The 12,559-nt window shown below is 45.3% G+C and overlaps 1 protein-coding gene across 1 annotated transcript in view; it reads right to left on the bottom strand.

Annotated features, from left to right (window-relative positions):
• Window positions 1–1,233: 1,233 nt before the first annotated feature.
• The window catches only part of sntb1 (syntrophin, basic 1), a 115,370-nt gene continuing 104,044 nt past the window's right edge, over window positions 1,234–12,559 (bottom strand). Inside the window, exons 7-8 of the mRNA XM_078216887.1 lie at window positions 7,398–7,588; window positions 1,234–5,593 (exon numbers count right to left, since the gene is read on the bottom strand). Coding sequence (XP_078073013.1) covers window positions 5,501–5,593; window positions 7,398–7,588 — 284 coding nt within the window. The 3' untranslated portion in view covers window positions 1,234–5,500. The remainder of the gene's footprint in view (window positions 5,594–7,397; window positions 7,589–12,559) is intronic.

Genomic DNA, 12,559 nt, shown 5'->3' with positions numbered 1-12,559 from the left:
CAGCCCTCCTTCCACAATATCCCCACCCCTGTTTTCATCAGGCTTTCCCCACCCCAGCCTCACCTCACACCCTTTCCCCGGCTGAACTTCGGACCTTTGTGTGGCTATGTGAGTCCCACAGAATACTGTCCAGATAGACAGCGGTGTGTGGCACCAAGAGGGAAACGCCTGTACTCCCCGTCCCCAGACGCTGTACTGATTTGACTCAGTGACACAGGAGAGTCCATTGGTCCCCACAGCGCGGTGCTGTCCACAAGGACCAGCTCAGAATGGAGATAGAGGCAGGAACCAGCCTGCCCCGGCAGTGGTGAACAGCACATCAGGAGCGGCACAGCACAATGGCAGGACGCTGTTACACTCACCCTGAAGCCTCTGGTGATTTGAGGACTGCCTCGTACATGCCACTCATTAGCAATCGGGTTTGACGCCGACATCATTTTCTGCTGGCGTGACGCAAGATCGAAAGGCCTGACTGGGCACTGGCAGACAGCTGTGTTAATGAGCATTCATCAGATGCAAATGGCGTTTGTGCCCCCTGCCAGCGGCAGAGTGACCCACCACCGGGAGAATTGAAACTGGATTTACACTGGCGGGTTGCTGACTTTCTGCCTCTTACCAGATTCTCCACACTCGCCCGCCACCAAACCCTCTGCAGGCGGGTTGGGAGAATTCCACTGATAGAGTGGGAGGGAGCTATTGTGGAGCACAAACATTCCACAGACCAAGTGGGCCGAGTGGCCTGTTTCTGTGCTGGAAATTCAATTCCCGTGAGACAACAACCATGGACGTCACGTTGTACAAATTCCATCTCACGACCATGAGAGACATGATTTATAGACTCACTGTGGCTCAGAAGTAGGCCACTCGGCCCGTTGAGTTCATGCCCGCACTGTGGGGCAATCCAATGTCCCCATGCTGTGTCCCTGCAAGTTTATTTTGCTCAGCTGCCCATTTAATTTCCTTTTGAAATCATTCATTGTCTTGGATTCCGCCGCCCACGCGGGTTTAATTGATGGGCCTGTCACTCAGGCTGATGTACTGTCACTTTGAGCCTATATTGTCCGGCAGATATTGTTTAAAAGAAGTCCCAGGACTTTGTGAACATGGAAATGGCATGTACGCTAATACCTGCTCAGAAAGGGGATTGATGACAATTAATTGGCTCATTAATTTCCTCTGGGCATCTTAATTACTTTCTTAATTATTTTCATCTTCTTAATTATTTTCTCTGACTCCAAAATCTGATCCATTGTGTGTGTGCTACATGTAGTATTCCGTCTGCCTTTTTCCTGTTCCCCCACTCTCACTGACCCCCGACTCTGCCTATCCGCTGTCTCTTTGATCACCTACAACATTGCCAATGCTGTTCCAGCAGGTTGCAATGGGACAAAGATTGACTCTTCTTGTTGTTGCAAAACCAATAGCATTGGCCTTGTACCACTGCAAGCTTTCAACCCGGGAGGTTGCCTTTAACTGACCTGCATCTTAGGAAAGAGTAGCTGGCCTCTGTTGTGTTGCCAAAGGCAATTTTTGAAAAATAAATAGATCAAACAGCGATTAGGGTTTGGAAAGAATGCTAATTCTATTGGCTCGCGGTGGTGTTTAATGTCCTTTCCTTTACATTGCCGACTGCCCCCAAACCGCAAAGTTTAGTGAAATCCCAAAGCGATGCTAACCTTCAACAAGTTACTGTGAAACTTGCAGTTTCAGCTTGAATCATCAGATTTCAAACGAAGCAAAAATCCTGTTTCTATGCTGGACTCTTTTTATTTAAAGCGATGCTTTCAAAGGTATTGGGCAGCATATCCTTCTCTCTGGTTAGATGTATTGGACATGCTAAATTATCCCTCAGTGTATCATTTGATTTGATTTGATTTATTATTGTCACATGTATTAGCATACAGTGAAAAATATTGTTTCTTGCGTGCAATACAAAGCATACCGTTCATAGAGAAGGAAATGACTGAGTGCAGAATGTAATGTTACAGTCATAGCTAGGGTGTAGAGAAAGATCAACTTAATTCCGGCCAGAGGATCAATGTGAGTGCAGTGCAGAATATCTGAGGAGGTAAATGCATAGTTTATGACGGTGGTAGAACATTGCCCCACTCCAGTTGTAAGACACTTTAACATTAAAATGTCTCAATAATATGCAATACCTTAGATCATCCAGCTTTTTAATATCTTGTCTATATATTTCACGCGTTAATATACAGTAATGGACAGTTAACAACTTAAATTGTGTTAAATTATATTTAATCCATTGGACTGTACTATATTCTCTTTATTAATGATATTGTCCATCTTGTCCTGGAAATACATCTGAAATATTGTACTCGTTGTTCTGTAGTTGATACACTTTGAAGACAGTTAGATCCAAGGCCTGCTATAAACCATGTCGATTCCACTATTCAGCACATTGGCCGGAACTCTACCACCTTGCCCGCCATGGAATTGGAGCGGGCGAGGGTCCGACAGCGGAAATCTCCGTTAACCTCGGACGGGAATTTCCGGTCTCGCTCGAGCGCGGCAGTAAAACCCCACCCATTTTGAACCAGGGTCTTTTCCTTCACGCCCACCTCTCCTGTATCCAGAATATCGTGAGAAGGCTTAACGTGGAACAGTTAGTTTGCAAGCGCACAAGCTTCAATGCAACACACATTGTAGATTTTTGTCAAGAGACAGCTGACCCCTGCTGACATATCAGAACTTTATTCTACCCGTGACTGTTAAAACTAACCCGGGTTTAAGGGGCAGCACGGTGGCACAGTGGTTCGCACTGCTGCCTCACAGTGCAATGGACCCGGGTTTGATTCCCAGCTTGGGTCACTGTCTGCGTGGAGTTTGCACGTTCTCCCCGTGTCTGCGTGGGTTTCCTCCGGGTGCTCCGGTTTCCCCTCTCAGTCCGAAAGACGTGCTGGTTTGGTTGATTGGCCATGTTAAATTGCTCCGTAGAGTCGGGGGATTAGCTACGGTAAATAAGTGGGGTTACGGGGATGGGGCCAGGGTGGGATTGTTGTCGGTGCAGACTAATGGGCCGAATGGCCTCCTTCTGCACTGTAGGGATTCTATGAAGATTAGCCTCGTGAATTCATTCAGCTGAATAAGTTCACTCACTACCACATCCAGACCTACATTTAGAACTCGTGGCTGCCGGGAAGATATTTGCCTCTCAATATTTTGGGGTCAGGATGGTAGGGGTGGGGGTGGGGGTGAGGGGGGGCGCGGTGTTGGGGGGGAAACCACACAATAATTCTAAACGATGGGTTGCCCCTTTGCAAAGGCAGCGACAGTCCTGCTTTTTAAAAAATAAAATCAGATCAGTTGGCGGAAAGTAAGTGTGGGCATTGTTGATGGCGGGGTCTCCTGCGGAAGTCTACAGGGATGATGAACCCATCACTTGGATTCACATTCCCCCCCCCCACCCCCACCCCCAAACCTCGCAGGGAAAAGTAGCCACATTTTGAACTTGTACACCATCAGGAAATGTCTCACTCATACAAAAAAGTGTTTTGTACGGACATTGCGGAGTAAACACAGGACAGCAGCATTTTTTGTAAAAACCACACTAGCATTTTGGACACTGTGTGTGACTCCTCACAAATAAAACTTCAATCAGGAAGAGAGAGAGCAGCAAGTCTCTGCCTCTCGATAATGACGATGCAAAGCTCCATCCTCTCATTACCTCATGGTGCTCTTGTTTCCTTTCTCCTGAGTGAATGCACAGGGACAATCTTTATTCTGTCTCAACCTCAGTAACTGAACGTACCGAATTATCCAAACTCCTCCATCATGGGGCACCCATTCTGAGCATTCAGGTGGCTTTTGAAATGACAAGTGGACAAGTGCCTGCAAATCCCAATGGCTCCCTATCTAAATAAGGGGTCCTTTTATTTTCTTTGGTTAAAACAGTTCCTGCCCAGGTATAGCACAGGAAACAGGCCCTTCGGCTCACAACCCCTGACAGTAGATTGGCTAAGGGAAACAAAATCAAGCATGGGGTGCAGAATGGACAAGGAAGGGACCCCTTTCCCACCCAAAGTAATACCAAATAAACCTGTTGGGCTTTAACCTGGTGTTGTGAGACTTCTTACTGTGTTTACCCCAGTCCAACGCTGGCATCGCCACATTATGGTCACCCAATGAGGACAGTTGGAATTGATAACTCATGCCTCAGCTTCCCCCCTCCCTTCCCCCGCCCCCTACCCGGCTGCCACCCCCACCATCCCCCTCCCCCAGCCGCTGCCCTGCATTCTTTGCTTCGAATTACAGCTATCAGGTTGACCCAGTCTGGTCATTGGCCAACCCATTTTACCAGCAGGATCCCAGCAAATGTGATGAATGATTGGAGCAAAGGTTTAGGGTAAGATTTCAAATTACTAAAAGGAAAGACTCTCATTCACTTTGCTTTGCTTCCCAGGACCTCAGGACTTCACAAAGTGGTTTGCAACCAATGAGGCACTTCCTGAAGTGTGGTCACTGGCGCGAAATAGGAATGTGGAAGCCATCATGCAGAGAGGGAGGGAGCTCCCACACACATCAACATCAGCAGATAATCTAGGTATCTTTTGGCGATGTTGGTTAAAGGATAGAAATTGGCCTGTTTCTAGTGAAAAAGCCAAACTGTTCTAAATGGAATTAGCTTTGCGTGAAACGGCCCATTAACACAAACCAAGATTCAGCCAATACAAGACAATGTTAGAACTTCCCAAAAGCGAAGTTGTTGCGTTATTAACTCAACTGCTTCCCTTTTTACCATCTCTAGAATGATGATGAAGCTTCAATTTGTTGTTTTTGTTGTTGTTGTTTAAACGTACTTATAATGTGATTTAAACTGAGCTTTCATTCATTTTTACATATTTATAAAAATTAATTGACTGCCTTGTGCACCGATCCGGAAAATTCTCATACAGAGGGCGTCCTCATATTATACAACAGGCAAGCAGGAATCACCAACAGTATTGCTGTAAAAAATGTTTTAAGTCTTTGAATTTTGTGGAAAAGATATTAAGATTTTCCATACGGACGATGATTGTAAAAATTATTAGACATCTCACAGCATCACAAAGGAAAGGAAAGTTTCTTGGTAGAAACAGATCTCGAGTCTTCCTGAAAAAAAGGCAAAGGTTATCGAAGCTTTTCATCTTGCACTCATCAGGACAGGTGCAAAGGACATTCTTTGAAATTTGGCATTCTTGCATTTGTCCTGATGTGTGTAAGATGAAAAGCTTCCATAGCACATGCCTTTTTTCCACCAATACTCAAAGCAAACTTTGTTATAAAAGCAGTGAGGTGTCGAATTTGCTTCGACATGTTACAATTTTTTTCTCTATTCCATTAAATAAACTATTTGTCTGATTCTATTGAAGATTAAATATTCCCTTCCATATGGCGACATTCCCACCTTCCCTCCTCTCCCCTGTCAGGTTGATTGTGCAGCAGTTCTGTACAATGACCCCCTCTCCAAGAAGAGTTTCTTCACTGTGCAAGTCTCTCCAGCTCAGGCAAGCAAACCAAGTCGTGCAATCTTGGCTGAGAGGAAGGAATGGATGATGAAAACAATCGGTTTCGGGCACGAGTGAAGATCCAGTTGCTGGATGAGGGGAACAAGAGAAGATCAGGCTTTAGAACAGAACAACTCTGGAAAAAGTTTTTTCTTATATATTTGTGTTTTGAAATTAAACCTCTTGAACTTTTGCATCAATGGTTAATCATGCTCGACAATACCAGGCACAGATTGCGTGACTGCTTTGCGGACACCTCCACTCGGGCCATTAGCATAGCCCCCCGAGCTTCTGGCTGTTCGCAATTTTATATCGCCTGATAGAAGTTTACAAGATTATGAGTGGCATGGACAGAGTGGATAGTCAGATGCTCTTTCCTAGGGTAGAAAAGGCAAGTACTAGGGGACATGGGTTTAAGGTGCGTGGGGAAAAGTTTAGAGGAGATGTGTGAGGCAAGTATTTTTACACAGAGGATGGTGAATGTCTGGAATGCGCTGCCCGGGGAGGTGGTGGGAACAGGTGCGCTAGCGGCATTTAAGGGGCATCTAGACAAATACGTGAATAGGATGGGAATGGAAGGATACGGACTCCGTAAGTGCATAGGGTTTTAGTTTAGTCAGGCATCATGATCGGCGCAGGCTTGGAGGGCCGAAGGGCCTGTTCCTGTGCTGTACTGTTCTTTGTTCTCGCCACCTTTCTCTCACACTCACATCTCTAATCTCGGCCTGCTACAGTGTTCCAGTGAAACTCAATGCAAACTCAAGGAACTGCACCTCATCTTTCAAATAGACATTTTACAGTCTTCTCGACTCAACACTGAGTTCAATCATTTTAGACTATGCACTCTGTCCCCATTTTTATTCTTTTTTGCCATTCTTAATCTGGTTTTTCATGCTTTTGCTTTTGGACAGAGCTGGTGATTATCCTGCCAGGCAGTTTAAGGACAGCACAGTGGCATACACACCTTTGGACACTAAGAGGCAATATAGCATAGCCAACTCACTTACCTGCACATCTTTGGACATTAAGGGACAATTTCCCATGGCCAATCCATCTAACCTACACATCTTTGGACACTAAGGTGCAATTTAGCATAGCCAATCCACCTAACCTGCACATTTTTGGACAAGGGGCAATTTAACATGGCCAATCCATCCAATCTGCACACCTTTGGACTGGTTTCATTTGCGATTGCTTATTTTCCAAGCAGCATTTTGTTCATTTGAGCTCAAGTCAAAATGAGATTACTTTGGAACATCAATAAGAAAAAAACAGGACAATCCAGGAATTACCCTTGAAATCCATGGATATGCATGTCCTCTAGAGTTAAGCACCTTAGGGTAGGGTCTAGAGCTTTTGGTAACTTCACACTGATATTCATCACTGCCGTCCAGTCCAGGGGGCATAGATCAGCTAGATAGTCAACATCTTTTCCCAAAGGTAGGGGAGTCTAAAACTAGAGGGCATAGGTTTAAGGTGAGAGGGGAGAGATACAAAAGGGTCCAGAGGGGCAATTTGTTTCACACAGAGGGTGGTGAGTGTCTGGAACAAGCTGCCAGAGGTAGCAGTAGAGGCGGGTACAATTTTGTCTTTTAAAAAGCGTTTAGACAGTTACATGGGTACGATGGGTATAGAGGGATATGGACCAAACGTGGGCAATTGGGACTCGCTTAGTTGTTAAAAAAAAGGCGGCATGGACATGTTGGGCCGAAGGGCCTGTTTCCATGCTGTAAACCTCTATGACTCTATGATAGTTGGGAATAATGTGTGTGCAGAGTGAGAGAGCCTGGGCTTGGATTGGCATTCTCCGTAATTACCAGGCACTTGTTGCTGCAATGCTTCAACTTCACTATATTCTTAAATATTAATCGAGAAACAAACACAGATACTTACAATTTCGCCATCTCTTCCACCAAAGTCTAGAAAGAGCATTCTCACCCCGTCATCCGAGGAGTTTTTTAATTTCTCAAAGGGATATTGCCAGATTAGCTTTGGCAAGCTTCCTTCGTGCCCATCTTTCAAGATAGAAAAGCCATTTGTATAGTGAATGGTCAGAAGACACTCCTGGGTCCTGTACGTACATGCTGGGAGAAGAAAAACAGCACAAACTTTCAATCATTACATCCAAGAAAGATCTTTGCTTGACAGTCCCTCGCAAACCCACAACTGTTCAGCTCAGTTCCGGACTCGAAACTTTAACTCAGTTTCTCTCTCCACAGACGCTGCCAGACCTGCTGAGACTTTCCAACACTTTTCAAGTTTTTAGTTCAGATCTCCGGTATCCGCAGTATTTTACTTTCATTTCAGAAGATGTGAGTGTCTGTCTGAGCGTCAAGCTGAGGATGCGAACACCTTGGACTGTGATGCCACTGCAGTCAAATTGCCCAGCGAGCCAACTGCATCCCAGTAGGGAGTGAACACAATCAGGATAGGAGAAGGGCGGAGACAGGGGGGAGGGGGTCAAAACCTCAGAGGGTTCATTGATCCCAGACATAAAAATGTAGACCTGAATAACAGGGAAAATTCCTCATCTTCACCCGAGACTCATTTGGAATTCACAAAGAAACCCGAAAGGAACACTGCTTTGAAATTCCCTCATTCGGTATAATAATTAACATCAGAGATCTAACTGACAGTTTCATTATTGAGCGACTGGTTAATGTACTAACAGCGAGTGACAAGTAACATTTTGGAGGTTCAGGCTTCGAGAAGTTTCAGAACGGTTTCAATCCACATTCTCTCACTCAGCACCATGAATGAACAGGCCTCTGTAGGAACCTCGGTGACTTCCTTGCGACCTAAAGCATGTTCGATTACAGATTGACCAAGACAGATTTCCAAAAGCACCAATTGCTTCACCTGATCCCACTTTCTGTCCCCAGTGGTGTTTTTAACCCGGTCCATCCTGTAATATCAGATCTCACCAACTCACTCCAAAGTTTTAAAGTTTATTTATTAGTGTCACAAGTAGGCTTACATTAACACTGCAATGAAGTTACTGTGAAAATCCCCGAGTTGCCACACTCCGGCGCCTGTTCGGGTACACGGAGGGAGAATTTAGCACGGCCAATGCACCCTAACCAACACATCTTTGGACTGTGGGAGGAAACCGGAGCACCCGGAGGAAACCCACACAGACACGGGGAGAATGTGCAGACTCCACACAGACAGTGACCCAAGGCCGGAATCGAACCGGGGTCCCTGGCGCCATGAGGCAGCAGTGCTAACCACTGTGACACTGTGCTGCCCATCTTATCATTCGGTATGTATACAGCCACTCGAATCTACTCCACCGTTCCATTCAACCACATTGAGTGATTGACTGCTGTCCTTACCCGGTCTGACCTACGTGTGACTCTCGATCCACACCAATGTGGTTGACTATTAAAAACCCTCAGGGATGGGGGATAAATGCTGGCCCAACCAGCGACACCCACATCCCATGAACAAATTTTTAAAAAGTGTTTATAAGTGTCAGTAAAAAGACTTGGAACAGCATGCAGGCACGGTGGCACAGTGGTCAGTACTGCTGCCTCACAGCGCCAGGGGCCTGAGTTCAATTCTGGCCTCGGGTATCTATCTGTATGGAGTCTGCACATTCTCCCTGTGTCTGTGTGGGCATCATATAATGATCCCTACAATGCAGAAGGTGGCCATTCGGCCCATCAAGTCTGCACCGACAACAATCCAACTCAGGTCCTAACCCTATTTATTTACCCTGCTAATCTCCTTGACACTAAGGGTCAATTTAGCACGGCTAATCAACCTAACCCAGACATCTTTGGCCTGTGGGAGGAAACCGGAGCACCCGGAGGAAACCCATGCAGATACAGGGAGAACGTGCGAACTCCACACAGACAGTGACCCAAGCCAGGAATTGAACCCGGGTCCCTGGCACTCTGAGGCAGCAATGCTCACCACTGTGCCACCATGCCGCCTTTATGTTCTGGTTTCCTCCCACACCTCAAAGATGTGCAGGTTAGGTGGATTGGTCACGGTAAATTGCCCCTTAGTGTCCGTAGGTTAGGGGAGCTAGTGGGGTAAATCCGTTCCAGGAGGTTTTTAACACTGCAGTTATATTCCAGCTGTGTACCTGGGCTGTGCAGCAAGGAGATTGAATTTTGCTACCATCCAAAGCCCAAGTCCAGCTTACTGACCAAGCGGCGCTCTGCGTGCGTTTGCGTGCACCTGCACACTTCCAGACCCCTGTGCGCTTAATTATTAATCTTTCAATAGATCGATCAGAATCTGCCCCGACTCTTGACATTAAGAATGTTTGAAAGTTCCCAAGTAGGCTTTTTTCAGTTAGAATTTACAGCACAGGAGCAGGCCATTTGGCCCAACTGGTCTATGCTGATGTTCATGTTCCACCCGAGGCTCCTCCTGTCCCCCTTTTCATCTCACTCTATCAACACATCCTTGTATTCCTTCCTCCCTTGTCTTTATCAAACTTCCTCTTAAATTTATCGATACTATTCACCTCCCTGTGATAGCGAGGTCCGCATTCTCAGCACTCCCTGGGCAAATAAATTTCTCCCAAATTCCCTCTGGAATTAAGACTGACTGTCTTACATTTCTTGTCCCTACTTCTGATGAGGAATTAGTGGAAACATCATCTTTAAATCTACCCTATTAAACCCTTCCAGAATTTTAAAAACCTCTACCAGGTCACCCCCTCACATTTCCCTTTTCCTGGAGGGAAAAAGTCAATCTTTTCAGTCTTTCCTTATAGTTAGAAATTCCCTTCAGTGTTTACAACTTCACCAGAGCCTCTTTATCCTTTCTGTAAAATGTAGCCTTCCGTTGAGCTCCGTGCTCGGGGGAGGCGGTGGCCTAGTGGCATTCTCGCTGGGTTATTAATCTAGAAACTCAGCTAATGTCCTGGGGACCCGGGTTCGAATCCCGCCACAGCAGATGGTGGAATTTGAATTCAATTTTAAAAAATCTGGAATTAGGAATCTACTGATGACCATGAAACCATTGTCGATTGTCGGAAAAACCCATCTGGTTCACTGATGTCGTTTAGGGAAGGAAATCTGCCGTCCTTACCCGGTCTGACCTACATGTGACTCCAGAGCCACAGCAATGTGGTTGATTCTTAAAAATGTCCTCTGAAATGAGCTAGTGAACCACTCAGGTTCGGGCTGGGAAATAAATGCTGACCACATCTCATGAATGAATAAAGAAAAAAATTATAGGGTTAATTTCTTAAAAATTATACTTTCATACACGTGGATATCACTGGTTAGGCCAGCATTTATTGCCTATCTGTAATCGCCGTTGAGAAAGCATTATACGTAATAAATTATCTGAAATTATTACATAGAAGAGTTAATTGGGCATTAATTTTTAATTTACACGTTCTCAGGGTGAGGGGGTCTCTGCATATCCCTGGTATGAAACGAGAGTCACTGACAGGTGAAGACTGCGTTAGGGTGACAATGTTCCTTCCCTCAGAGACCTGAACACACAAATCTAGGGGGACACTCAGTGCAGCTCTGAGGGAGCACTGCACTGTTGGGAGTGGTGGGGAGTTGGGTGCCGTCTCCAGATGAGATCTTAAATTAAAGCCCCTGCCTTGTGGTGGTTGTATAGGATCCCAGGGCACCATTTTGAGGGACAGCAGGGGGCGCTCTCTCTGGTGTCCTGATCAATACTTATTCCTCAATCCACATACATAGAAACATGGAAGATAGGAACAGGAGGAGGCCATTTGGCCCTTCGAGCCTGCTCCGCCATTCATCACGATCATGGCTGATCATCCAACTCAATAGCCTAATCCTGCTTTCTCCCCATAACCTTTGATCCCATTCACCCCAAGTGCTATATCCAGCCGCCTCTTGAATACATTCAATGTTTTGGCATCAACTACTTCCTGTGGTAATGAATTCCACAGGCTCACCACTCTTTGGGTGAAGAAATGTCTCCTCATCTCTGTCCTAAATGGTCTACCCTGAATCCTCAGACTGCGACCCCTGGTTCTGGACTCCCCCACCATCGGGAACATCCTCCCTGCATCTACCCTGTCTAGTCCTGTTAGAATTTTATAAGTCTCTATGAGATCCCCCCTCATTCGTCTGAACTCCAGTGAAAACAATCCTAACCTCGTCAATCTCTCCTCACACATCAGTCCCACCATCCCCAGAATCAGCCTGGTAAACCTTCGCTGCACTTCCTCCAGATCAAGAACATTTTTCCCCAGAAAAGGAGACCAAAACTGCACACAATACTCTAGGTGTGATGTAAATAAGCAGATCATGTTGTTGTTAACACGTTGCTGATTTTCGGACTTTGCTGCGTAATAATTTGGATGCTTTGTTCCCTATATTATAGCAGTGATTACACTATAGAAAATACTCTACTGGAGGTGAATGCTTTGCAACATGAATAATTAAGGACCCCACGCATCCCAGACATTCTCTCTTCCACCCTCTTCCTTCGGGAAAAAGATACAAAAGTCTGAGGTCACGTACCAACCGATTCAAGAACAGCTTCTTCTCTGCTGCTGTCAGACCTTTGAACGGACCTACTTCACATTAAGCTGATCTTTCTCTACACCCTAGCTATGACTGTAACACTACATTCTGCACTCTCTCCTTTCCTTCTCTATGAGCGGTATGCTTTGTCTGTATAGCGTGCAAGAAACAATACTTTTCACTGTATGTTAATACATGTGACGATAATAAATCAAATCAAAATCAAATCCGGAGTTTGTGAAAGATGCTATATAAATGAAAGTCATTCTTTATTGAAAGGCCCATTAATTACCCTGTTGGGTTTTATACAACATTCTGACAACTTCATGGTCACTTTTGCTGATTCCAACTCTTCACTTCCAGATATTTTTTTTAAAAGTAAATTATAAAACTCTCAAACTGCTTTGGTAGTACTTCAACTTGTGCTGCCTGAATTATTAGTCCAGTAATCTAACTAGTTGGTTCCTGGTGAAAGAAGCATTACTTCAGCTGGAGGCACTTTCTCCTCTTGGTTCACAATAGTTACAATACTTTATTTTAAATGGGTAAATCTTGTGGCATTAATACCAGAAATGGTTG

The sequence above is a fragment of the Mustelus asterias genome, chromosome 7 (genome assembly GCF_964213995.1).
Source record: "Mustelus asterias chromosome 7, sMusAst1.hap1.1, whole genome shotgun sequence".
NCBI classification, from domain to species: Eukaryota; Metazoa; Chordata; class Chondrichthyes; order Carcharhiniformes; family Triakidae; genus Mustelus; species Mustelus asterias.
This window is presented reverse-complemented; position numbering and strand designations above follow the sequence as displayed.